This window comes from Zalophus californianus, chromosome 8, assembly GCF_009762305.2.
Source record: "Zalophus californianus isolate mZalCal1 chromosome 8, mZalCal1.pri.v2, whole genome shotgun sequence".
Lineage (NCBI taxonomy): Eukaryota > Metazoa > Chordata > Mammalia > Carnivora > Otariidae > Zalophus > Zalophus californianus.
The window spans coordinates 96,698,349-96,725,868 of NC_045602.1; the positions used below are offsets into that span (position 1 = coordinate 96,698,349).

General features: G+C 41.3%; 1 protein-coding gene and 1 non-coding gene across 4 annotated transcripts; both read left to right on the top strand.

The window, feature by feature from the left end:
* The first annotated feature begins 95 nt into the window (after positions 1-95).
* Positions 96-27,075, top strand: SNX5 (sorting nexin 5). 3 transcript variants are annotated; one of them, XM_027620914.2, is made up of 15 exons: positions 203-250; positions 490-572; positions 9,618-9,723; positions 10,998-11,102; positions 12,834-12,944; positions 13,761-13,882; positions 15,033-15,156; positions 16,804-16,899; positions 18,053-18,158; positions 18,244-18,319; positions 19,290-19,329; positions 19,418-19,504; positions 21,158-21,317; positions 25,076-25,161; positions 26,295-27,075. In XM_027620914.2, the coding sequence occupies exons 3-15, from the start codon at positions 9,712-9,714 to the stop codon at positions 26,343-26,345; spliced, it is 1,176 nt and encodes a 391-aa protein (XP_027476715.1). In that variant the 5' UTR covers positions 203-250; positions 490-572; positions 9,618-9,711; the 3' UTR covers positions 26,346-27,075. The 3 variants fall into 3 exon arrangements, with proteins under 3 accessions (XP_027476712.1, XP_027476715.1, XP_027476713.1); XM_027620911.2 differs by lacking the exon at positions 9,618-9,723 and having other exon boundaries at positions 96-250; XM_027620912.2 differs by lacking the exons at positions 203-250; positions 490-572; positions 25,076-25,161 and having other exon boundaries at positions 9,657-9,723.
* LOC113938829 lies at positions 6,280-6,516 on the top strand. The gene has a single exon (XR_003525028.1). It is a non-coding gene; the product is annotated as a small nucleolar RNA SNORD17 (small nucleolar RNA).
* Positions 27,076-27,520: the final 445 nt, after the last annotated feature.

Consider the following 27,520-nt stretch of genomic DNA (forward strand, 5'->3'; position numbering starts at 1 on the left):
ACACTCCCGAGATCCTTGGGGAGTCCCTCCCCTCGGGCGTTAGCGCGGGCTCCTCCAAATCGCGCCCTTACGCTCTCACGATATCTTGTTTACGTCACAGCCTGTCGCCATCTTGGACTCTGGCTGAGTAATAAATTGCCCCGCACGAGAGCGCGGGATTTCTTGAGACGGGCGTTGCTGAGAGTACTCGTTGCTCCGAGTCCTTGTCGCGGCCCTGCGATCGGCCGTTTCCGCGTGGCCCGGAGCGAGGGTAGGCCACGCGTAGCTTTTTTGCCCGGCTCCAAGATGGACGGCAGCGGGGACGGGGGAGGCCGTTCTGGGGGAGCACGTGGCGCGCTGCTGGCCTTTCCCGGGGCTGCTGGGATGGTGGCGGAGTCCGGAGGCCTCCCGCCGCCGTCGGGCAGGGAGGCTGGCGGAGGCGGGGCCGCGGCCGCCCCTAAGAGGCGCCCCGGAGGCGGCGGCGGCCCAGCCTCTTCTTTCCTCGCACAGCCAGAAGGCCGCCGCTCGAGGCCCGCGTCGCCATGGCCGCGGTTCCCGAGTTGCTGCAGCAGCAGGAGGAGGACCGCAGCAAGGTGAGGCCCTCCTCGCCCTCATGCCCCAGGACGGGAGGCCCCGCCGACCTCCCGGAGCCCCACATTCCTTCCCCTATTCCTCAGGGGCCACTCCTGCAGTTCTCATTGCCCGCGAAATCCACCCGCCCCGCCACGCGGAGACACCCATCGGACCCCTTGTGCCCTTTGTTTCCTCCTTTTTGAGGGCTGCGGACCCAAGGCGAGAGCAAGCGTCGCGGGGCCGGTCCTGGTAGCACGCGTCGGCGTGTCCGGTACCGAGGGCGCGCGGCGAGTCTCTGGAGCTTTTCTCTGGAGACTCGAGAAAGTACTCTCACGTAAAAAGTTGTGAGAACTCTAGCTTTGTAAAGATTTGACGGTGAACGTGAAATCCACTTGACATGGAGTAAATGGTGTATTTTGGTTTTGTTGCCTTCGAACTGCACCCCCCCCCCCTTTTGGCCCATATACTGAGGAAATTCCATCAAGTCAAATCTGAAGCATGTTCTTTAGAACTTTATAAACGCCAAATGCGTCACTGCGGGAATTGTGTCATTTTTAGTAGGTACTCAAATACTTGTTAAACTTAAGTTTTGCCCTCCAAAAACTTGCGTGTTTATGTAAGCTAGCCCTAGGCTTCTTAAATCTTGAGGTCTAGAAACTAACGCAGTAAGTTCAGGTTATCTTTCATTGGTCGTTTACACTTATTTCGCAATTCATAGAGGTGGGTTCGAGCCACAAGGTTAAGTGCCGAATCATCACCGTGAAAGTTTTTCTGACAGAAAATAAAATTTAAGAATACAAAGCTCTCTCAAGTAAGTAACCTGGAGGGCATCTTACAGAATTCCGTCTACTTAGAAGTCAAAGGCAGCCTTTGATCCACACAGCACGTGTGGAGAGCCTTTTTTTCATCTAGGAAGTACCGAAGTTAACACACAGCTAGCTGAATTCTTCCAACAAGGGTATCATTGCTGCGTTAGTTATTGAAATGCAACTTTGTGAGGTAGGGTTCTTGATTGGGGTATTTTTTATTTTTTGAGAGTTGAAGTGTTTTTTTTTTTTTTTTTTAACTAAAAGTGGGAGCTTGATCATGATTCTTCTTAGAATACTATAGACAGAGTTTTCTCTATAGAAGTTTAGACGCTGAATAGGAATTTTGACAGCAATTTGACGAGCCCCCCCATCTGGTACCTCATCTCTTGATCCAGAATCTGTTTTATACAGCTATTTAAAAGGACTTAACTCCTTCAACTGACCTTCTCATGTTACTGCACTATATTGTAGCGGGCTTTTAAAGTAATTTTCCCACCACTCTGAACTCCATGGAAGATTATAAAGGCTATTCCCTCCCAGTTTTAGCGGATACAGGAAAGGATTATACAGCATTATTAAGTTACAGAAATCAGGAAATAAAAAAACTTAATAAAATACTACTCTAACTCATGGCTTTGTTTTACCCTTTTTTTTTTTTAAGATTTTATTTATTTGAGAAAGCCACAGGCAGGGGGAGGGGCAGAGGTAGAAGGTGAACAGACTCCCTGCTGAGCAGGGAGCCCGATGTGGGATTCACCGGGACCCTGGGATCATGACCTGAGCCGAAGGCAGACGCTTAACCGGCTGAGCCACCCAGGCACCCTCATTTTGCTTTCTTATGTCTGTGATGCTAGCCCTGTGCTATGGATTGAGTCTAGGTGGTTTTCACTGTTAAGCAAAAGGGAGTTTGGGACAAATGTGAAATAACAGGAAGTCAAATCTTGGGCAAACTATTTTCTTGCCATAATATAGCTTTTAGTCAAGTGAAGTATTTTACATTTTTACAGAAAATGTTTTAAGTGTAAACCTCCCACTTACTTAGGGATTTACATGAGGATAAGGGTTCATGGGGTTTAGGTCCACTAGTAAAGTAGGGAACGTAATTGACTCTTGAGGATTTTTTTTTTTCAAGATTTTATTTATTTACTTGACAGAGACAGCGAGAGGGGGAACACAAGCAGGGAGAGTGGGAGAGGGAGAAGCAGGCTCCACCGAGCAGGGAGGCTCATGGGGGCTCGATCCCAGCACTCTGAGATCATGACCCGAGCCGAAGGCAGACGCTTAACCATCTGAGCCACCCAGGCGCCCCAAGACTCTTGAGGATTTTGAATGCTCATGCAGCAAGTACTTTTTTCAGCTTGTTCAGCAAAACTAAAAGGAGTATTGGTTTGTATCTGGTAGCCTGATATTTCCGTTTAGTTACATCCGTTAGTTGAGGGTGTTGGGATTTGTCTCCTTTCCCAGAAAACAGCTGAGGAAAAGAGATACATGATTAATTTTGTTGTTTTTAACTCCACCTTTAGTGATAAGAAGATTGTATTTTGATCTTTAGAAAAGTAAGGTTTTACCCAGTCTAGCTCCTGAAAGGGTTAAAATATTAACACCATTTTAGGCCTTATTGTCATGATAAACTAGTACTGAGATTCCCCATTCCTCCAGAGTTCTCTGGTGTCTTGGAGTTTTTCATAGATAGGCAAAAATAATTGGAGATTATGCAGCACCTTGTTCTTACAAATTAGTTACCCTGGCCTTCAGTCATTTTGTGCTTTTCTAGGCTTTCTGGGCCTTCCCTTTGCCAAAAATTCATTAAAATAGGTGGACAGCATGTTTTTGAGTTTCTACTTAAAGTGTCATTTTGTATCTTTCTAAGTTGATGAGTCTCATTCCTGTTAGTCTAGCAAACCTATGGTAAATTGAATTGTGGGTCCTGATTGCCTCTTGGACTTTTTTTTTTAATGACAAATTGCTACTAGAGTGTGGTTAAGTTTAACACACAAAAGCTGTGGTGATAACTCCTCCCCATCTACTGCCATTACAGCTTGGCCCCTTAACTAGTTGGTTATGTGGAATTTGGTTGAATGGGGTCTTCTCAGCCAGTCATTAATGTTTATGGTGCTGCTCTGGTTTACAACTAGTTGTTTTTATTTTATTTATTTAAGGATTTTTATTTTGGAGACAGCACGAGTGGGAGGGACAGACGGGGAGGGAGAGATAGAACCTTAAGCAGGCTCCACGCAGTGTGGAACCTGAGTGGAGCCTGACTGGGGGGTGCAATCCCAGGACCCTGAGATCATGACCTGAGCTGAAACCAAGAGTCAGATGCTTAAGAGACTGCTACCCAGGCGCCCTGTGTTTTTTGGTTGTTTTTTAAAGATTTTATTTATTTGTGGACGTTTGCAGGGACACTGTCCTCTTTCAGCTTGAATGAAGAGTGACCTACAATTTGTTACAGGAACAGTCTTGAACTTTTAATAATATTACAAGTCCAAATTTACTAATTCTTCCGGACTGAAGTTTATACTAGATGGTTGACTTCATTTTTTCCCTTGTTTTCTACACCCCAGAAGTGTGACTTAATCACAGCTGCCCAAACCTTAGTTCTGGATCAGTAACTTGTACACTGTGTCTTAGGATCCTTATTTGTGAATACTACTTTGGCAGGTCATAATCTCTCATTTTTTTTTATGGCTGTGAGGAAAAAATGGCTAGAGGAGAATTTTCTACACTTTGAGATTCTCATTTGGTGAGACCTAACCATCTAATACAGAGCTTTACTTTAAAGCAGGATTTCTCAACCTAAATACTGTGGACATTTTTTGCTTGATAATTTTTTGTTGTGGTGTACTGTCCTGTGCATTGTAGGGTGTTCATCAGTATTCCTGGCCTCTATTAGGTGATCGCTCCCTTCCCTCCAGTAGTGAGAGTAAAATTATGCATTGTCAAAGGTCCCTTGAGAATCAGTTGGTAACTTTTCTCCCTAAAATGTGTAGTATGTGTGGGTCAGGTTGTATTACAGAGGTTAATATTTAGTAAGCCCATTTCAAATTTTGTCAGGTCTAGGATTGATAAATCCTAAGGAAATAATATGCTGTATAAAAACATAAGCATTATTGATCATCTTTGGAATTAGCTTTCTTACCAGTATTGAGGAACCATATCAAAAGATGGTAAAAAAGGTGGTTTTCTTCAGCAGGTTCTGGGCAGTTGAAGGTTACAGGGGCAGCTCTGTTTACCATGGTGGAGTTCAGTGGAGTTCAGTGCCACTTCGGAAACCTGAGGCTGCTGAGGCTCTGACACAGCACTTGCAGAGCGTTGTGGGTCGAGATGCAAGCTCACTGAGAAGTGTGCTGTGGGTAGAACTGTTGTAAAATCCTGCTTTTTGAACATCTTGCTTTGTCAGGGCCTGAGTGCTTGAGGAAATTAGGCAAGAGTAGTTCTTTAGGTTAGTACTCCGAATGCTTCAAATAGCCAGTGGTGAAAGGCTCATGCAGTGAAGTTAGGCAGTATTTAAGGAAACGACCTAACTTATAATGAACCCGGTTCTTTTGAGGAAAGTATTTCAGAGCTTTGTAAAATTCTGCCTTTACTTTTTGAAACGGCAGGAAGACAGCTGCAGGACATCTTGTCTCACATGAATGTGGCAAACTTCTCACAAGTATAAATTGAAGTTTGTCTGCATGATCTAGCTTTCCAAAAAGCTATTTCTTTACCTCTTTACACCTATTTATAATTGGCCAATGAGTTAACTCTTAAAAAGAGATCTTCCCCCAAAAGAGGAATGTGGAAATCATCAGCTGTTTCACACCCCAAATGCAAACCATAAATACCACAGGGGGGAGTGTGTAAGTTGTAGTTGGAGGAGCAGAGAAATGACTGAACTTCACTTTAGAAATTGTGTCCTTGGCTTGATTCCCTCCTGCTTTTCCTTTCACAAATTTGGTGTAATTTTTTAAAGTACTACTATGGTCTGGAGAGAAAGGGTAATTTTCTCAAGATAATTGCTTATGTTAACCTGCGCTGTGCGTTTTCTGCCCGAAGAGTTTACGGTTTACTTGTTTTGGTGGGGCAGACTCAAAAGTTTTCATTCTAGTCCATGTAAATCGTGAAGAGTACAAATGCAGATGTCACCAACTTCCAAGGCTTTCACTTGACCTTTCACGGAGAGCACTACAAAGCTTGAACCTTGTGTTGATGGATACAGAGAGCTGGTAAATGATAAAATTTTTAAAAGCTGGTATTGCATTCTTTGCATCTGAATGATCTGGGAAATGTGCCTTACCTCTGACTCAAAGCAGAAGAAACACCACCACAAAGCAGGCTGCCTTCTCTTTGTATGCTACCATTTGTGTCTCAAATTTAGATGACACAAGCTTAACTTCAGACAGTTCTCTGTCCATGTTGCTCTACCCCTTCATTGGTTGTAAAGGTCAATTTTATTCTCAAACCTGTGTCTTTCATCTTGGGTTGATCATAAAGTAAGTTCATGAGGATCGGGTAGTGAATGTTTCTAGTATATGTGCTGCCTAAGCAAGCATGGTAGTTAATGTTTCTAAACACCCTGTCAACATAACTAGCGTGTAAAATGCCAGGTTTGTTTCAGGAGGGCCCTGGACTTGATAGACCAGGAAACTGCTGGGAGCAGCCTTGGTGGGGAGGCAAAGGACTTGAGCTCTGAATGGATTTGTTGGAGCTACTTCCTCTGTAGTGTTGGTTTATTGCTTCCTAGTAAAAGTTCTGTGCTACAAGATCATTACAGATCATATAGTTCAACCTATTTGTTTTGTGAGCTCATTTCAAAATACTTCAGGTATCTGGCATATAGATGGATTTCTTGAAATTAATGTATTTAAGCCAGTAATTCAACTTAATCTTTCTGGTTCCTTGTTGGAATTTGACTAGTTCATAGGCTTGCAGCTTTGTGAAGTGATGATTCAGTTTATCCATTCGCTGAGTGCGCTGCACTGACCTTCTTCCAAGCCTCGGTTCCTGTTCTAGGAACTTGGGGCTACGTAGCCTCCAAATGCCCTGCAGTCTGCGGTGTTCTACCGTGGGCAGCTTGTGTGTTGGTAGACTACCGGTTAGAATGGTTGGTGTCAGCAGGGATGGGTCCCTCTCGGTCCCATCTCACCAAGATGAGTGGTGGAAATCTGATCACTTGCTGCATCCCTTTATTTAGTTTTAAAAGCATATGACTTCCATAGCTATTACTGTGTTTGTAGACTGAAATTTTCCAGAAGTCTGTGGTTCTGTTATCTTTGAGGACTAAGATGATACTGGCAGGCCTGAATTATAGGAAGGGGAGATCCAGTTGGTGTGGGGGGAGGGAGGCAGGAGATGAGGACAAATATCTGTAAAAGTAGAGCTCATACATTGCTTATAGTTGATTGAATTGTTTTTCATGCACCAGTGCTATGATGAAAAGCTGGAATTGAATTCAGATAATAAATAGCTTGTGGTTACCTTTCAGGATGGAGGAAAACGTAACAAAGACTTGGAGTAGCAATACTTGAACCATAAAGAGGGGTTTGGAGGAGGATATGGTATTAGAATTTCTAATAGAGCACGTCTTACAAATTGAAATGGCAAAGTGTTTCATAAGTAGGATCATGTGAGTCTTATTTTCAGAACTAATACAAATTTAGAGTAAGTCTGCAGCTGAGCATTTTTTTTATTTCCTCAATAATGAATATTGGGCTGAGCAAGGTATACATACTTTTCTATCTGAAATCCCTCGTTTCTTGGTTCTTGTGATCAAAATGAAAATCTGTTTTACAAGGCAGGCTTCTTGCCTGTTTTGGCTCATGTTAACAGACCATTCATGGATGACATGTCATATTGCCCCTCTCCCTGAAAGGGGTCTTAGTTCCTAGGCAGTAGGAAGGATAACAAGGCAAAATCCTTAGGAGATAGAAACAGTTTAAAGGGAAGACTCACTAGTGTCACATGTGCTAGCATATCCAACTTCTTCCTGTGTGCAAAACTGGTTTTACTTTTTATTTTCAAATTTTATTTAAATTGTAGTTAACATACAGTGTAACATTGGTTTCAAGAGCAGAATCTAGTGATTCATCACTTAGTATAATATGCAGTGCTCATCGAAAGTGCCCTCCTTAATACCCATCAATTTATTTAGCCCATCCCCTGCCCTAAAAGTTCGATGTAAATGGCTATTCAGCTAGCCCCCATTATAGCAGAACAGAGTTACTGTGAGATAAATTTCTTCCCATTGTGTTGTGTCTTGTCATTTTGGTTGTATGGTGGTAGTGTAAACTGGAGTCTGTAGTCACCATAACATATACCTTATGTAAGTATTTCTCTGTTCCTCTTGGTGATTCTGAATTTCAGAATCTAGCCTTCTGTGTTGTCCAGTCACAGAGGTAGGTACCCTTTGCCATCTGTAAGCCATTAAGCCATTTGAAGAGAGAGCTTTGCAGTGGTATTGTCTTGTACCAGGGTGAGTCATAAGTAAGATTTGGACCAAAAGTGGTCCTTAGCAGCTCAGAGCTCTGCAAGCAGTATCAGATGTCTCAGCTGTAAAGGTGATAAACAGGTGAGGAAATGCACAGGAATTCTGTATCAAGTTTTTCTCCTTTTCAGGTTCTCTTACAAGCATTCAGATTTTTTTTTTTTAAAGATTTTATTTATTTGAGAGAGAGAGGGCAAAGCAGGTTCCCAGGACTCTGATCCCAGGACTCGAGGACTGTGACCTGAGCCGAAGGCAGAAGCCTAACTACTGAGCCACTCAGGCGCCCCAGAAGAAAGTTTTAAAACTTTGTTGTTTGAGAGTAGATAACGTTTTGAATTCGATTCTCAGGAGGTACCTAAGGGAACTGGGAAACAAAAATTAATATGCCTAAGGTCAGATAGTTCTGAAGTCCGTTTCCTTGCTGATTTAAACAGCCATTCTAGGCATTTTGGCCTCTGTGGCCCAAGTTAGACTGACAGTGTTGGCCTGCAGTGCTAAGCAGTAGTCTGAATACTTATTTAGGATAGGGGATGGAGGTGCATGAATGGGAAAAATATATGGAGGGGTGTTATCCTTATACCCTCCATCCTGGTGTTTTATTTAGCAAGTACTGTGGCATGGGGCTGTCTGGTGTTGTTTTTGTTGACTAAGCAGAAGGAATGCTGACCTTTTATTCATTCACACTTGTGCTTCTCGAGTCAGGATACGGTGCTGACTTAGAAGCTTTGAACATTTCAGTGTTTTACTCCTTGATGATGTATCTGCTTCATTATCTGGAGGGTTATATGCTTCTTCAGTACAAGAAAGTTCATTTAACTTGTGAATGAGAACTCTTTGAGTTGGTGATGGCTTGAATGCTTAGAATTCTGCTAGTATCTTTTTTTCAGACAACAATTCTTTAAGGCTCAAATGCAGACTTACTGTGTTATCTGGGGTTTTTTGGTGGTTAAGACTATCATGTCAGGTGGTTGGATTTTTGTTTGAATCCCTTGTCTCTGCAAAAAATGATGACGTGCTGAAGAAGCTTGGATGCTTGGTGTCCTATGATGGAAAGTATTTTGAAACCTCCAGTGGTTTTTGCTATTTATTTATGTCCTCGTTGCAAAAAACAAAAACCAAAACCCGTTATTTCTGTGCTGACAAAAAAGGAAGGTGGTAATAATAGTAAATAGTCTGGGGTTTTACCTCTCCATGGTTGAAAGTATGGGAAGAGAGGAAACGAGAATAATTTGTTGAGTGGAACAAAAAGCAGTTGGGAAAGTCCATTGTAGCTTTGACTGAGGTGCTTAAATGAACCCATTTACTAGATTATGTTCCCCTTGGGTCCTTCAATCTTAATTCAAAATGTAGTCCATGTGGAGTTTGTAGACTCATGGAGTTTGCTTCACTTGTAGTGGGCCAAAATGGAATGGTCAGTGTTCAAAAATTGAGAGCTGGCTAGAAACCAGGATTTGTTACTTGGGAGTTGGAATCTTAGGAAAGAACAGTTTAAATGCACCTTAGACCTGTCCCATGGGCTACCCTATCTTCCCAGCAGTATCTCTTGTCTCTTTTGTACCTGGCCTACTTTATATTTCCTGGACTACCAGATAAAAACACAAGATAGTTGGGATGGCCAGTATTCTCTGCAATCAAATTTTGTGTGTATTTTGAGGTCTTTTCCAACACTGTATTTGCCCAGTGGTAAATGAACAGAAGGTAGGAAGCTTTTATCAGAAATGTCAGAGCTGGAGTCCCAGTTGTGATAAAATGAAGTATCCCTGACCTTGAAACTTTATCTCTGTTTGCAGAGATCTCATAAATGGACATGTGGAAATTGAGCCAAACAAGCAAATATTTCCTAGGAGTCATCAAGAATCCATTTGGAAGAAGTATGGGGTTGAGATGTCAGGGACTGTTAAGTATACTGTATTTTATTAATACCTGAAGCTTTTCTTTGTATAATAACTTTATTATTCGAAGCTTCTTTCTTAGAGGAAAGCCATTGTTCTAGGGCTGACTGGTTTTTACAGTTTAAAATTTTTAGTTGCAGTGCTCACTGGGAAAGGAGAGTAATGATCGCTTCTAAGATAGGGGAGAGAAATAATCCATTTTTTGTATGTGAATATATTTAAACTTTATAGAACTGATTGAACCAGACTTTCTAGTTTCAGAAGTTAAACCTTGGTGTTGAACTTCAAATTTTGAAGCAAAGAATCCAAAAGGAAATTCAGAGGGAATTTGCTCTGTCATCCCCTTAATGCCAGTCTTCACTTGGCATTCACCGGGTTCATTAATCAGTGTTGTGATGCTTCAGCACTAGATTACTAGTTGGGTGAGAGGGGGATGAGCTGCTTATTCCACATACACTGCCATGCTGTGTTTGTGTCAGATCTTCAGATTGACCATCATTGTCTGCTTTCAGAATTAGGAAATTTATTATGTTTTAAATTTAATAGGAAAGCCATTTTAACCACATACCCCCAACGGTCTAGTTCTTCCAAAATTCTTCTTAAACTGGGAAAAGGAAATTGAGATTCTTTTCCTCTGAATTTCCGGATCACCAAATCTGTTACTTTTGCTTCCAGGGCAGTGTTCACACTTTTGTCCTTATGTGTCACCACAGTGGGATTCTCCTAATTGAGACCTTTGTTTTTATAATAAATCACATCTTGTGTCTAGATTTCTCATCTCTTTGAAACAATCCCTGACTATAAATTGTTTTCTCGAGCTGATTTTTCTTATCCTTCTTTCTTATCCTTCTACTTAGGAACCCTATACCGCATGCCTGTTCTCTTGTATCTTCTCTTTTTCTTAGTTTCTAACTTCTTTCAGTTCTGTGTACTGTCTGGTAATGCTTCTTTGTAGTTGGGGCATTTATGTGAGAAGTTCAAGATCTCATTCTGTCTGCTTCCACGCCGCTTTAGTTGAAATATTTGGTTAAGTGTATTTTTCGTGTAGACCTAAAATCATGTGGTTGCTTTGTTCAGAAATACAGGAATATTTTGGACCTACCCATTCATTTAAAGAGGTTTCCCCACAATTTCAAATAAACTTCAGAGATATCTAAACTCACTTTGTTATAAATGATCTTATATAGAATGCTTTTTAATTCCTAGCTTCCATTTTTGGAAGGATACTTTTTAACACTACAGTGAAATTGAGACTAATAGCCAAAAAATGTATTTCAGCTGAGATCTGTATCTGTGGACCTGAATGTTGATCCCTCGCTTCAGATTGACATACCCGATGCACTGAGTGAGAGAGATAAGGTCAAATTTACAGTGCACACCAAGGTAAGTGACAGAATGACTTCAGTAATCAAAGCAGTGCTATGTTGTAGCTTTGCGATTCACAGGGGGCAAGAAGAGATGTCCTGAACCGAAATGGTTGCTGTTTGTTTGCAGTATAGCACTACTGCTGAGAACATCCCTCATCTTGGTTGTAGTGAGCATCAGATAAGTGCTCTTTTGCTTCAGCATTTTCCACTGTGGTGGAGCCTTAGGGTGTGGGTATTGCTGATGTTTGTGTGGCTTATATACTCTGCTCTATGAGGAAGCAAACCAGGCATAGTGATGTGTGGAGCCACTACCTCCTACACAGCTCAGATCTTCCACCTTTGTTTTTATTTGCATGAGTGAGAAGTGCTTGCTTTTTCCCATATTTAGTAAGTTATTGGCCTTAGCCCCTCCTGTTTCTTGTAATCAAAACACTTTTTTCCTTATACAATTTTTAAAAAAGATTTTATTTAATTAATTTTAAAGATTTTATTTATTTATTTGACAGACAGAGATAGAGCAGGAACACAAGCAGCGGGAGTGGGAGAGGGAGAAACAGGCTTCCCCCCAAGGAGGGAGCCTGACGTGGGACTCGATCCCAGGACCCTGGGATCATGACCTGAGCCGAAGGCAGACGCTTAATGACTGAGCCACCCAGGTGCCCTAAAAGATTTTATTTTAGAGATTTTAGAGAAAGAGCATGAGCAGGGAGAGGAGCAGGGAGAGAGAATCTTCAGCATACTCCCCACTGAGCCAGCCTGGAGCCTGATGCAGGGCTCCATCTTCAACCCTGAGAACATGATCTGAGCCAAAAATCGAGTCAGTCTGACCCACCCAGATGCCTCATGTACAAGTTTTTTTTTTTAAGATTTTATTTATTTATTTGAGAGAGAGAATGAGATAGAGCATGAAAGGGGGGGAAGGTCCAAGGGAGAAGCAGACTCACTGCTGAGCAGGGAGCCTGATGCGGGACTTGAACCCGGGACTCTAACCCGGGACTCCAGGATCATGCCCTTAGCCGAAGGCAGTCGCCCAACCAGTTGAGTCACCCAGGCGCCCACATGTACAAATTTTTAACTTGACAAAGGCAATAATGCCAATCTGAAAAATGTGGAGAGTAAATGTAATGTTTCAGAATCCATCCTTTCGGGAACATTTTCAGTATCCTTTCTCCTTCCATACTAGTTAAAATGTATTGAATGCTTGTCTTACACCAGGCATTGTAAAGAGTTTACATAGATTTAATTTTCTCTTAATAACGTTATGATAGTATCGTATTATTCCCTTATATGGGTGAGGAAACCGAGCCACAGGTTTAAGTAAAATAAATGGCTGAGGCACAATTTGAATTGAGCAGTTTGATTCTGTACAAAGCTTTTGGGTTACATGCCATCTCCCGCATATAGACACGCTGTCTGTACAGTCTTCCCCCATGTGGTTTTCTTTTAATACCTTGGTGGCTTGATTAGCGTACCTCGCTCAGGAGACAGTGTGACGACTATGTAATTATATCTGCCTGAGTTGACCTGAGAGGTGGAGTTTTGTGAAAAGAATTCCTTAAAGAACATGTTGAATCTTCAGCAATGACTTTTATAGTGAGGAGATCAGGTGTTGCTGCTTTTGTTCTTGACTGGGTCTCACTGAGCTGTTTTGTTACACAGAATTTTCCCATAGCACAGCCCAGGAAACCCAAACCGCTATATCAGAAAGTGGTGGTTACCAGTTAACTTTTTACTCTGTTCTTCACAGACCACGCTGCCCACGTTTCAGAGCCCAGAGTTTTCTGTTACAAGGCAACATGAAGACTTTGTGTGGCTACATGACACTCTTATTGAAACTGCAGACTATGCTGGGCTTATCGTAAGTGCATTTTGGAAAATCAAATAATCACTGAAGCCAGTTTCTTCTACCTTCTTACTCATTTTGTTTGAGACTTTTACCCATTTTTTTATAATGGATTGTGAAAACTGTCTGATTTCATCTACCAACTAGACGATGTACTATTGGTAAGGCTGAACTACATGAGAATCGTATTGTAGCTGTGAGGTGAAGCGTACATACACTCTTAAGACCTGTATGATAGACTAAATGGTTTCATGGTTTGAATCTTTTCTACCTTTGGGTTTGGTATTTCTCTGGTACTTCCAGGCATCAGGTAGAATTGATTTCTAGGAAAACCTCAAAATGGTAATGGTGTACAATAAATTTCTCAAAAGTGTCCTCCGCTCAAGGAGTAGAGGAAGCAGTTGTCTTTGTGCTAATAAAAGTAGTGTTGAAGCTTGTGTTTGAGAATATTCTGTTCACTCAAAATTAGAATCTTATCCTGTGGAATTAAAAATTGCCTTTGATGTCTAGAGACTAATTTTGATGGTGCTTCATAGACTTCATTTTAGCACTGATTGTCATATATACATTTTAAACTGACATTGAGCAGGTTAAACACTGTTATCCCCTACAGATCATCCGTAATGGATAACCTGAACAAATGATTACAGTCTGAGTGCCCAGTTGTGGGGAGGAGACTTCTTTTATATGGCCAAAAGGAATAAGGTTAAGAGAAAAACAGTGCTTGACCTGTTAGCCCCACTGGGGTGGCTGCCTCCTTGTGCATAGGCACTGAGTAGAACATCGCTGCCGGGACAAGGATGCTTGCGAGTTAACCTGCCTCTCCTACAGATTCCGCCCGCTCCTACAAAGCCTGACTTTGATGGCCCTCGAGAAAAGATGCAGAAATTGGGAGAGGGTGAAGGGTCTATGACCAAAGAAGAATTTGCTAAGATGAAGCAAGAGCTGGAAGCGTAAGTGGGTTTTCTTGATGGGGCTGTATCTTTTGAGAAGAACCAAAGTGGTGATGTGTACAGAAATCAGGAGAAGCTGGCGGTTTTCTAAAAGTTTGGCAGCTAATTAGTTGCCTAGTGCGCTGTCCTGTAGAACTGTGTTTTGCTGTTGATTCCCTTGGGCGGGGGGCGGGGATGGGGGACACTGGATAGATTGATTGTTTTCCCCCATGTGGACTACTTGTTCTAGAATGCTGGTCTGGCATAGTGAAGAAGTAAGCCTTTGTGTCTTTATAGATAAAGAACTCTTCAGGCTGCTGATAGTGTACTAAGTCTTATTCCCTGAAGTTCGCTGACTAAAGTATAGCTGAAACTAGACTGTACTGATGCAGTTGCGGAGAAGCACTCTGAATAGTAATCACATTGATGGTTTGAAAGAAGTCCTAGGTTCACAGGAAGCATGTTTTAATTTGGTTGTAATTATTTCAAACAAAACTGTATCACAGTTGGGGATTTGCATTAAAATTACTAAATTACCCTTACATCTCTAACTTGGCTCCCTCCCCCTCTTCCATCATCAGTGTGGTGCCCATCTCAGCAGTTGTCCTCTGCTCTGCCCCATGGCCGTATTCTCAAGGGCCAGTGTTCACACACCTCCAGGTACTAAGTCATTCCGCACATGCTAGAGTACCTGTCATGGCCTGTTCTGAGAATAAGATACAGCACAACAGACTGAAGTCCTACCATGGAGAAGTTTAGAGTGATCTGTAATACTTAGGTTGAGATAAAGTCACTTTATAATGTGTGATAATTCCAAGCATTCAGTGCTATGTATGTGGGTGCAGGACTAAGGCGTTTTCTTCATTGTTTGACAGAAACCAGTGTTCTGTGGCTGCTAAATACTAGCAGTAATTGCATGTAGGTTTGGGCTTTGTAGACTTGCTCTCTCAACTCCGGTTATAATATTACTTTGCCCTTTCTTTGGTTTATTCCACAGGTTCCCAAATGGCAAATGCCTTATTACTAATTAGATAAAAGGTTATACCAAAATGTTTTGGTCCAGTTCAGGTGTTTTCCCTTAGTAGCATGAGGAGAACAATGGTGATAACCAGGACCAATACTGGTTTAGTTGAGCGGTGCCAGCTGAATGCCTTGTGTGCTTCTCTTCCAGTGAGTATCTTGCGGTCTTTAAGAAGACCGTGTCCTCCCATGAAGTCTTTCTACAGCGGCTCTCTTCTCACCCTGTTCTCAGTAAAGATCGCAACTTCCATGTGTTCCTGGAATATGATCAGGATGTAAGGCATTTTTGTTCCATTTCCATGATCCAGTGAAAATGCGCATAACGGTGTTTTTTTCTATCCCCCCCACTTAGGGAAGGGGGTCGGGGGAGGGGCAGGGGGAGAGCGAGAGAATCCGGAACAGGCTCCATGCCTAGCACAGAGCCTGATGCGGGGCTCAATCCCACAACCCTGAGATCATGACCTGAGCTGAAATCAAGAGTTAGGTATGGATGCTTAACTGTCTGAGCCACCCAGGAGCCCCCACGTGTGACTATTTAAAAAAAAAAAAAAAATACGCTTGAGGGGCACCATGCTGGCTCGTCAGAAAAGCATGCAGCTGTTGATCTTGGGGTCATGAGTTTGAGCCCCATGTTGGGTGTGGAGATTGCTTTAAAAAAATAAATATACTTGATGGCCTGATACATTTTCTGAAAAATTGACTTTTAAAGTACTGAATTTTTTAATGGCACAATGGAATCCTTTTTTTAGATACTGTTTCCACCTCCCCCATAGATCCATTTCAAGACATTTTTATAAAATGCGTAGATTACTTTTCTCCCCTTTTAATAAAGGACCAGTTTTTGCCTTCAGTTAATTTTGGGATTGTTTGTTTTGAAAGGTTTTATCTGAGAGAGAACAAGAGGGTGTGGGGGGAGAGGGAGAAACAGACTCCACTGAGCGGGGAGCCTGATGTGCAGGGATCATGACCTGAGCTAAAGTCAGACACCCAACTGACTGAGCCACTCAGGCACCCCAGTTTTGGGATTAAGAGGAATTTCAATTAACATTTGTTTCTGGTTACCTGTTTGTTGGAAGGAGTTGTATATTTTGCCTTATTTTTAAGATTTTGTTAGAGAGTGCGTGCGCACACAAGCTAGGGAAGGAGGGATGGGGAGAAGCAGCCTTCCTGCTGAGCTAGGAGCCCAACATGGGGCTCCATCCCAGGACCTGGAGATAGTGACTTGAGCTGAATGCAAATGCTTAACCATCTCTGCCACACAGGTGCCCTGTTGGCCTTGTTTTCTTTTAATTTTTTTAATTAATATGTGTGAGGCAAGCCCTGACTTAAGTTACTCAGTATCGTCTAACCAGTGAAGTTCAGTGAACAACATAGAACAGTATAGTAATTCAGCCAAGGATTTAAAGGCCACTAACACATGCCTGGCTAGCTCAGTTGGAAGCGCATGCAACTCTTGATCTTGGGTCCGTGAGTTTAGGCCCCATGTTGAGTGTAGAGCCTACTTAAAAATAAGGTATAAAATAAAAGCCACTGAGACTTAGTGCCAGGTATTATTTCCAAAATATCTTTAGGTCAACGCTTTTGTTTTATTTAAGATTTTATTTATTTGACAGACTGCGAGAGAGGGAACACAAGCAGGGGGAGTGGGAGAGGGAGAAGCAGGCTTTCCAAGGAGCAGGCAGATGCTTAACGACTGAGCCACCCAGGCGCCCCTAGGTCACGCTTTTAGAATTATGACCTGTGTTTAGGTTTTGCTGTTTATTCCTATTTAGATTTGGTGGCTAAGATGGAATTAAAAGGTATCTTATGTGTGTTCCTATGCTAGTACACAGTATCACTTGGAAGATACTTAGAGCTTAAAGTACTTAGAGAAATATGTATACCGTAAGCTATTTTTTCCTAATTTTCTTTTTTTTTTCCAGCTAAGTGTTAGGCGGAAAAATACCAAAGAGATGTTTGGTGGCTTTTTCAAAAGTGTGGTGAAAAGTGCTGATGAGGTCCTTTTTTCTGGAGTTAAGGTAAGGGCTTTTAGCTGTTTGTAGAAAACTCTTCATGTGACATTTTATTTCTGCTGCTGCATTTATTTCTTCACAAGAGATTTGTAAAACAAATGGTATTAGTATTAACCTCACAGAAATGTAAATAATTTTTTAAATTTTGGTTATTTTTATCTACTCACTGAATTTTTGCTTATATTCCTAAAATATCCTGTTCTCTTAAGTGAGGGGTTAAGAACAGTCTCACACTTAGTTCTTCATTTTCTCCTTTTCTGTACAGAGAGCGGTTACTCAGTTTATTTTTTAAGAAGAAAATAAGCTACAAGATTAGTATTTCATGCCATTCTCCAGGACTACTGTCCATTTTGGTAGTCCCAGCCACACCAGATTTTTAATTTTATTTGTATGTCCAGATTTCAAGGATCTGATGTGAAGAAAAGAATGTAAAATATTAAAAGTAGTTTCATCTGTGTTTTGTTTTTGTTTTATAATGTGGCTACTAGAAAATTTTTAAGTAGCACATGTGGTTCATATATTTCTGTTGGACAGAGCTGTTTTAAAAGACTAACAAACAGGTCTCTCATTACCCTCAGGGTGATATTATCTCTCACATCTCAGCCCCTTCCATTTTTTAACTGAGTTACCATCTTGTGTTTAGCTTTGCCACTTGTTGAGGACTTGAGCAAGGGGCCCAGACTATAGGTGCTGAGTAGTGGACATTGTCAGGAATTTGGAAACTCTAGGAATTTCTCTTTGGTGCATTTTAAGGTGTATGGGGCTGTCCTATACCCACATATCACGGGATGTTTGGCATCTCTGACTGGTGCCCACCAAATATACCCCCACATACAAACATGTGGGTATCCACTACTGAGTTGCAACCTGCCAGCCAGAACCACTTCTCTGCCAGCATTGCTGGATGTTAGGATACCAGAGTTTTCCTGGGCATTGTTGAATGGCTCTTTAATTGTTTTCTCTGTTGACATTTCCTGCCAGTGCTTGAGGTTTACTAATCTTGGGTATGAAATGCTGTCTTTTGTCAGTTTGGCTTTCCTTGTCCATAGAAGTTAAAGTATTTAATGCATGAGCTTATTTCCTTAATGTTTCTTTTAATGCATAATACATTCGTATTTTTAAGAGTTTTGCTTCTTAAGTTTCTTTTTTCCCCTTTTAGGAGGTAGATGACTTCTTTGAGCAAGAGAAGAATTTCCTTATTAACTATTACAATAGGATCAAGGATTCATGTGCAAAAGCTGACAAAATGACCCGATCTCATAAAAGTAAATACCATTCGCCCACTAGCCACGTAGCTTTGCTAACGTGCTAGCTCTGTTCATATAAAAAGGGCTGTCCTTGTTTCTGCAGATGTTGCAGATGACTATATCCACACTGCAGCCTGTCTGCATAGCCTGGCTTTAGAAGAGCCCACGGTCATCAAAAAGTAAGTTTTTGTTGGAAAAGCATTTTCCCTGCTCCCCTAATTGAAAAGTCCTGAGTGGTATAATGAGGAACGACTGTATAGTTTCACTTCTGCTTTTGAGTACCAGCTCATCAAGAGTAGAGGATAGTATAGTTTCTAGCACTCAAATCTTTATATACCATCTGAACATAGACACAGTTTAAGATGTTTGTGGGGTACTCAGAGGGCACTTCTATACCAAACGTGGTAGCTATTGTCAAAGAACTTATTTTTGTCAAACTGTCTCCTTTTTTTGATTCAATTCTGGAGTTGTCTCTGAATGATGTTTGCCTTCTATGTTCTCTGGCAAGTGGTGTTTCACCTGGTAAAGCCCTGGACTTAAGAAATTTGTTTTGGTTAAGGTGGTCTTAAGGGTAATGCAATGACCCCAGTCTGGTTTGAGCTTTTTTATATGAATTCACAGTTCCTCCATCCTGGGTATTTCTGGTGTGAGACTGCACTCTACTTAACACTTAAGGCTTGGTATAACAGGTGGTGGTGGTGGTATTTCTGATTTGAAGATGGACGTCAGGCTAATGTCAAAATGAAACAGTAGCTTTTTAAAAATTTTATTTTTATTTTTTTTATTTAAATAGCGTATTTATGGTTTTGGGACACCCATGGTGGCAGCTCATTAGAACCTGCCCTTAGTTAACACAGCGTTGACGTTGGTTAAAGACTATCTAGGGACACAGTATCGGCATGGCAAGGTGGCTGAGGGGCACTGAGAGAGGTTGATAGCCACGAGTGTGGCACTGTAGATGTGCTCAGTTCTGTAACCATCTTCTCTACTAGGTTGGGCCAGTTGGTGATGAAAGTACTACTTTGATAAATTAATTCTAAAGCACCAAATGCTCAGATTCCTGCATTTACTCATTCATGTCTTACTGAGAAGGTCCTGTTTCATACATGATTTTAAGACCTTAAGACAAAATCATGTGTATCTTTTCAGGTACCTATTGAAGGTTGCTGAGCTATTTGAAAAACTTAGGGTAAGGATTTTTATGTTGGTCTTCATTATATATTTTATAATCTGTAGATTTTTGCTTAGATGATGGTGACCTTTACTTTTTTTAATAGAAAGTAGAAAGTCGAGTCTCCTCAGATGAAGACTTAAAGCTGACAGAGCTTCTCCGATACTACATGCTCAACATAGAGGCTGCTAAGGTAAGGCAGCAGGTGTTTAACTCATCAGAACAATACAAGACCACCTTGCCATGACCCAGAAGAGGTCTCCTGTTAGAGATGTATTATTTTGTTGTTGTTGTTGTTGTTTGTGTTGTTGAAAATGAAAGAAGGTTAGGAATTTGTCAGGATTGTTTGTGTAAGTAATACTAAATAAAGAGGTAAACCGAGACAGGTTTGACCAGAAATTGAGTTGATTTGGGAATAGCAGAAGAATTGCAGTTCAGGAAACACACGCTGTAGCAAGCTACAGGCAAGTGCATTAAGGGTTTGGGCTGGGCTTGTATTTAGTAGGAGTGTGAAGAGAGGGACATCCAAGCAGTTAAATTCATTGGCTTGAGGATGTTTGTGCCAAGAAGTGAGTTGATCAGACAGGAGATAAGTATCTTCTGGGTCTTCTATAAATTGGGCATTTGCAATCAGTCCCTTAGTTCTTAGGTTTCATTCATTTGAGGGCATGTGTGTGAGATTCTCTATTTCATAGCCTCTGGTTCCATTTTAGATTGAAATCTTTTTACAAGTAACATACCTTTTTCTGGCATTGTGTCCTTAGTTCATATCAGGAGCAGTAGGAGTGGTGCTGAGTGGACAGATAGTAATTTGGGGGATTGTAGGTTATTGGATGCGGGTATAACTGAACACATTCCAAAAGGGCTCTGAGGGAGAAGAGATTATTGGGTTTTTTGAGTTTTTTATTGAATTGCAGTTTTTGAGTCTATAAACCATTACTCAACCAAAACCAAGACTAAGTGGTAAGCAGAATGACCTTTGGGAATGAAACATGCTTTCACTGGCCGTAACACTGCCCTGAAATGTCATTAGGAAGTAGAAATTCATGATTTTCCTCATAGTTTCATTTTTAGTCAACTTGTCTTTTGGCATGTTTCCTTAGTCTTATATTTGGATATATTTTATATACTTCAGACTGTATTTCTTATTTAGTATTTTAATGGACTTGAGAGCTGATTATAAACCCAGGTTTTTTGAGTGCACACAAAATCATGTATGTTGAGCCTCCCGTATCTATTCTGTTTTAAATACGGAGGTAAGTTGTACATTGCTGGAGATTGCAAATAATCTTTATTTCGCATGTGAGAGCCTCTGTCGGACTTGAGGCAGGGCTTGTGGTGGGGTGAGGTTAGAAGAATGTTCTTCCTGCTGCCTCACTTGTGTTCTAGTAGCATCACTTGACACACCCAGCAGTGCCTGCTGTTTTGGTAGAAGGTGGTTAATTTTCTGAAACTGCTTCCCATGAGTGAATTATGGAAATTCGATCCTTTAGTTTTCACTGTTGGGTGTTTTTTTTGTTTTTGTTTTGTTTTTGGGGGGTTTTTTGGATTTTTTTTTTGATCCATATAAATTTCAAAAAGCTCTCAACAGTGCTGCAAGAATTGCTGTTCCTAGGATAATCTTGAAATAAACATAATGGAAGAGGGGGAGGTAGAAGTGGACTAGATTGTTGCCTTCTGACATTTCAGAGAGTGCATTGGCACCGTGATACTTGGGCCTTTTTTTTTTTTTTTTAATTTTAGAAATTTTAGAGTAGTTTAGATAATTACTCCTCCTGTTTTGTTCTCTAGCCATTTTTCAGGATAACTTTAACTACTATTTCCTATCTGTTAATTTTTTTCTCAGGATCTCTTATACAGACGCACCAAAGCCCTCACTGACTATGAGAACTCAAACAAAGCCTTGGATAAGGCCCGCTTGAAAAGCAAAGATGTTAAGTTGGCTGAGGCAAACCAGCAGGAATGCTGCCAGAAATTTGAACAGCTTTCTGAATCTGCAAAAGAAGGTTGAGCAGGGCTATTCTTTACTTTTTGCTTTTTATTTGGAAATAATTTCAAGCTTATAGAAAAAAAAGTTGCACAGATAATGCAGTTCTAGAACACCTGTGCATTGTTTGCTTGGAGTCCCCTAGCTGTCCAGTTTGCCTCTTCTGCTTTGTCACTTGCACACACATGTAGTGGCACGTGTATGTTTATAAATGCACACAGGGTGGAATTTTCTTTTCCTTTTTCAACCATTTGAGATTAAGTTGTATCTACTGTCCTTTTATCCCTAAAAAAACTTGGTTGTGTATTTCTCTTACATCCCTATAGTATTTTTACTGACTTTGGTAAACTTTGATGCAATACATTCCAACCTGTTGTCTATATTCTCATTTTGTTTGTCCCAATAACGTCCTCCTCTCTAGGGTTGCCATTAGGTTACCATAGCTCTTATGTCTCCTTTAATTTGGAAGGAACCCTTCTCAGGGACCCCTGCCCCTGCCTTTTTTTTTTAAATGACATTTGCAGGGATGCCTCGGTGGCTCAAGTCAGTTAAGCGTCTGCCTTCGGCTCAGGTCATGATTCCAGGGTCCTGGGATCAAGTCCCGCATCAGGCTCCTTGCTCACGGGGGAGCCTGCTTCTCTCTCTGCCTGCCATTCTCCCTGCTTGTGCTCTCTCCCTCTCTCTCTGAAAAGTTAGTAAATAAATTCTTAAAAAAATACATACATATTAAAATAAAATGGCATTTGCCTTTTTGGGGACCACAGTCTCTACAAATAGTGTCCTTCATTTTCGGAATGTCTATTCCCTTATGAATAGGTTCTGGTTATGCGTTTCCAGCAGAATACTGTCTGAGTAATGTCTTTCAGGTGTCGCATCTGAGGGCACCTATGTCCCATTTTCCCCTCATTTGTGGTGTTAATTTTGATTACCCAATCAAGGTGTTGCCCAGTTTCTCCACTGTATAGTTAATCCCCCCCACCAGCCACTAATCAGCAGTGTGTGGGGAGACAGTTTTAGACCTTGCAGATAGCTTGCTCTTCATCATACTTTCTCCCTAAATTTAGTCTATGTTGATTCTTGTCTGCGCCAGCCTTTACGGTGATGGTGGCAGAAAAGGCAGTTCCCCTCCCCCAGTTCTAGCATTCTCTTTCCAAGCCCTTGGCATCATCATCCTTTAAACACAAGCCTTCCCTTCTTTACCACATTTCCTTCCTTGTCATTATTAGAGTCTTGGGTTTTCGTTTTTGTTTAAGATCTTATTTGACAGAGAGTGTGTGAGTGAGCACAAGCAGGGGGAGCAACAGAGGGAGAAGGAGGCTCCCCCACTGAGCAGGAAGGATCATGACCTGAGCTGAAGGCAGACACTTAACCAACTGAGCCACCCAGGCGCCCCTGGGTTTCTATTTACAGAATTGTGACAAGATTTGGGTACTAAGTGCTCATTCCTCCTGGGGTATGTTTGCTTCTAGGCCCTTCAGGAGACAGAGCCAGGAAATGGAGGGGTGTGTAACTCTCTTTTCAGAAATCATGAGTCCATGGTGGTGATTCAGTTCCAATCTATAGCCTTGGGGTTGTTTCTTGCCTACCCAATTCCAGAGTAGGGGGGAATATGGCTTACCTTAATTCAGGAGATAGGGTTCCATTTCCACAGAATAGGAGTGTAAATTGTAGTCTTCGCCTTAGGGGGGGGTCTCACTACCTGGCAGTTCTCAGGGGACATGGAACACGCCAAAAAGTAAAGAATGTATTTTCCTGAATGTGAATGTAATTATACTGATAGTCTGTACCGAATTCACCCCCAACTTGAGTTTCTGTGAGAAATCCCTATGTTGTTTTTTTTTTAAAGATTTTTTTTTTTTTTTTTAATTTATTGAGAGAGAATGGTAGAGAGCATGAGAGGGAAGAAGGTCAGAGGGAGAGGCAGACTCCCCGCTGAGCAGGGAGCCCGATGCGGGACTTGATCCTGGGACTCCAGGATCATGACCTGAGCCGAAGGCAGTCGCTTAACCAACTGAGCCACCCAGGCGCCCCCTGTGTTGTTTTAAGACTTTGTTTTCTCAGAACTTTTTCCCCCTCCCCTATGGTTCCGGAATCTAAGCATTATTTGAAAACGTTCTGATAATAGCAGTGAGTGTGTTGGCGCATTGTTTTCAGTACTATAATTCCTTAGCTGTAAGAGACAGAGCTTCTCTGTACAAAAATCTTGAAAGGGGCATGCACATATCCTCGCTTGGCTGTCTTTTGGATTCTTTCAAAGGAATCTCCTTGCTGCCACGGTAAAATAAATTTTTGCACTTTAATTAGCTAATTTAAATTTATGAGGAAAAGAACAAACTTCAAAACTCCTGAGTTGAAATCTTAGGTTATTACATAGGCCAGACTTTACTAGCCCTGACAACTTCTGAGGGGATTAAAGAAAAACCACAAAGCTTTAAAATGGTGCCAATTTAGGCCTGTCCTTACCTAAGGTTTGTTCCTGTGTTAGATTTTTATCCTTTTTATTCAAAATAAGCCTGGTTATGCTATATTTAAAAGTACTGTGTTGTGTAGAATACTGCATTGAATGGGAGCATAGTACAAAAGGTGGGGGTGTGGACAGGCATCACGGGAGATGAGACAGGTTAGCGTTGGGTCCTGGTCCTGGGTGCAGGCCTAGAGGAAAGACGAGTTTATCCTGACCTCTGGGAAAGACCTATTTAGTATATCAGAGGTAATGTCATTAGCCCTCATGATAAGATTTGTAAGTTTTCACTTTTTAATGTTGGCTGCTTCATCTTTCTTTTGGTCGGTGCTGTATAGACCTGGTACAGGAGGGTAAGTTTGCTCCTGAGGACTAGAGCGCCAGCTTGAGCTGGGGAGGGTTTTGACCAACAGAATGATGACCAGAACTACACATTCATGAAAGGAGTCCAAGGGAGGAAGTACTTATTTTTGGTTTACCCTAATTTCTAATGGGGCATTAATCCTGAATAGTGTTTGGTGATAGGAAATAATAGATGTAAAGGTGGCATGTTGTATAGATCATATCTACAGAAAAGCAGTCTGAACATAAGCAGTAGTTTCACCACAAATTTAAAAATAATCATTAAAGAAATAGCCATTGGTGTGGGTATGTATATGTGGCTCACTACCTCCCCAGCCTTCTTTCTACAAGTACTGGTAGCTAGAAGTTCAGGGCAAGACTGCTCATTTCATTGATTATCCAACGAGTCCGTCGCATTCTCTGAATTTTGATGCCCAATAATTGGGTGCAGTGCTAGTGCTCATTTTAAAGGCAATGGCAGGGGCGCCTGGCTGGCTCAGTAGGTCAAGCATGGGACTCTTGATCTCAGGGTTGCTAAGTTCAAGCCCCATGTTGGGTGTAGAGATTACTTAAAAATAAAATCTTAAAAAACAGGTGGGCACCTGGGTAGCTCAGTTGGTTAAGTGTCTGCCTTCGGCTCAGGTCTTGATCCCAGGTTCCGGGGATCTAGCCCTGCATCAGGCTCCCTGCTCAGCAGAGGAGTCTGTCTGCTTCTCCCTCTCTCACTCCTTCCCCATTCATGTTCTCTCTCTCTCTCTCTGAAATAAATAAAATCTTTAAATAAATAAAGGCAATGGCAGGCATATCACTACATTGTCCATAAAATGTCAGGTATATGTCCCAATTGCAGAAATAGTAAGAATATGAGAAAATGTATGTATCAAAGCTTTAGAGATTATATTATATGTAAGGATGATATTTAGAAGTTAAAGATGGAAATTGTTCAGCTTTTGTTGGTATACATTCTTTTATAGAACTAATCAATTTCAAACGAAAGAGAGTGGCAGCATTTAGAAAGAATCTAATTGAAATGTCTGAACTGGAAATAAAGCATGCCAGGGTAAGTGTTTTCCTTCAAATTAAGCCAGAAGCTTTTTAGGGTTCCCCCCCTCAGGTTATTTCCCAGTTCACTATCTCTCTATCATTGGGCAGATGAGCTTTGCTTTGTGGTATTAATCTCCTGTGCAATTAATCTCCTGTGATGTAGGTGGGAGTCACTTGTTGGATTTTTTTCTGCTGCAAACCAAAATTCTACAACATCATGATGAAATACTGCTTTGGAGAAGAGCATATTAGTGTCTTAATATTAATTTCTTGTTTTGTTTAGAAAGGAAGAACTTCCTTGTGTATTTAATGTCTGTAGCTTAATTTGGTACAGAAAAGATGGAGAAAAATGGTTCTCAATTTTGGGTATACATTAGAATCTCCTTAAGGAGCTTTTAAAGACTTTTTGGTGCCCAGAGCAATTGGCTCAGTTTCTAGGCATGGCTCTTCCGGTGGTTCCTAGGTACATCTGCGTGTGATTCCCAGAAGTGCTGTCTGGCCCATCAGCATTGGTTAAGCAGGAAGACTTTGAACATATGTGTGTATTTTGAATTTCTTTATTTTGACTACAACATTTATTTACTTTTTGATTAAGTCCAGGTCCTGCTGTGTATGACCTTTTAAATTGGGGTTTTAGAGTGTCCTGTATATGTAAATCATACCCGTAATGTTCTGGGTGTTCTGAGTTTTCTCAGTTCCTCTTTGTAAAGCAGTTTGTGCTAAGTTCTTTACGAATATTTATCATTTGTAATCTCAATTAATTTTTAGCACTTTTTTTATCCGGTCTTTCCAAGGCCTTCAGTTTCAAAGAACAACTCTTCTATAGCATTTAGGTTACGTCACAGTAAGCAAAATGGGCAGGATTGCATTGAGAGCAGATCTGCGGTGGAGCTGTGAGCCTCTCCAGGTGGCAGTCCCAGACCCTCAGAGGGAGAGGAACTCACTAACATGAAATTGGGGTGCAGGTTGTAGGATGAGGTTCAGTTGAGATTTAATGAAGAAAAGGACCCAACCCAGTTTGGCTGGCTTTAAATCTCTTGTGAAAAGTTTTAAGTTCTGGGTTTGAGTTGAATTCTTACAGATATGTAGGTCTGGACTCTATATATAGAGAGATTCATTGGTCTGCCTCGACTTTTGTCTTTCTTCCAGAACAATGTCTCCCTTCTGCAGAGCTGCATTGACTTGTTCAAGAACAACTGATCTGCCTTTTCTCTGAATGAAGGACACGAATGTGAAAGAAAGCCAGCATCACTTGCACTTAAATCATCACAAGATTTATTACCTTTGACTTTAGTTTAAAATTATGTGAATAAATATTTTTATTTCTAAAAATCTTAACACTTAACCATGTTGGTTTAAAAATATTTCTATTGCATGCTAATTGGACATAACGAATCTTTTCCTTATGCATTTAATACCTCAAAGTGGGCAGAATCTACATGCTGAGTTCTCCTGTAATTTGTCTTTAGTTATAAAGAGTGCAGGAAACATGTGCCTTCTGGAACCAAGTACAAGCAATGGCTTGGCACATGTTGTCTCATGGTTTCATGTGCCCATGTCCCTCCAAACCGGTAATTTAGAGTAGGTGCCACTGACAACAAATAAGTCAGCTGCTTGTTGCAGGTAACATATACATTCCATTCCTTAATGTGATCCCCCCCTCCTTATACTCATGGTTCTTTAGTCACCTTAAGTGACTGTACTATAACAAGAGCGAGAAAATCTCATTTATATACCCTTTGCAGCTCCATTTTTTGTAGTTGGGATATAAATATTTGAGGGGAGAGAAATATCTTAGGGTATAAAAACAAATAACATGGCCTACTTTAGAAGATGGCCAGTCTAAGATGTGAGCCCCCTTCCTGACCGTAGGGGGAGGTGTGTGTGTGTGTGTACTTTGTATAATAAAATAATAAATCATGTTACCATATGGAGTGTTCTTGTGGAAAACAAGGCCCAGGTGTGCCCCAAGACTGCGGTTGGTACTAACCCTCTGATGCTGAGGGCTTCAAGGTCTCTCTTCCCACAGTCCTAGCCTCTGTTCTAATCCTAACATCTTTTGAGACTACTGATACGGCCATTTTTTTTTTGGAAGGTCCCCAGATCGGGTTTGTCTGGCTTGCTCATGGGTTCAATTCGGGTTTGCATTTTTGACAGGCTTAGCATAAGTGATGCTATGTCCTCAGAAAGGCTGCATCAATCCTGTTGGTGATAACTAAGCTGGTGATAACTAGTACCTGCCAGGCATTCCCCTGTGAAGTTTTACATCTTACCCTTTGTAGGTAACTATTGGGAAGATCCTTTGAGAATTGGTTTTGTGGGCTTTTCTTTCTCTTAGTTGTGAGAGATGTTTACCCACCACTTTCATCCTGTTC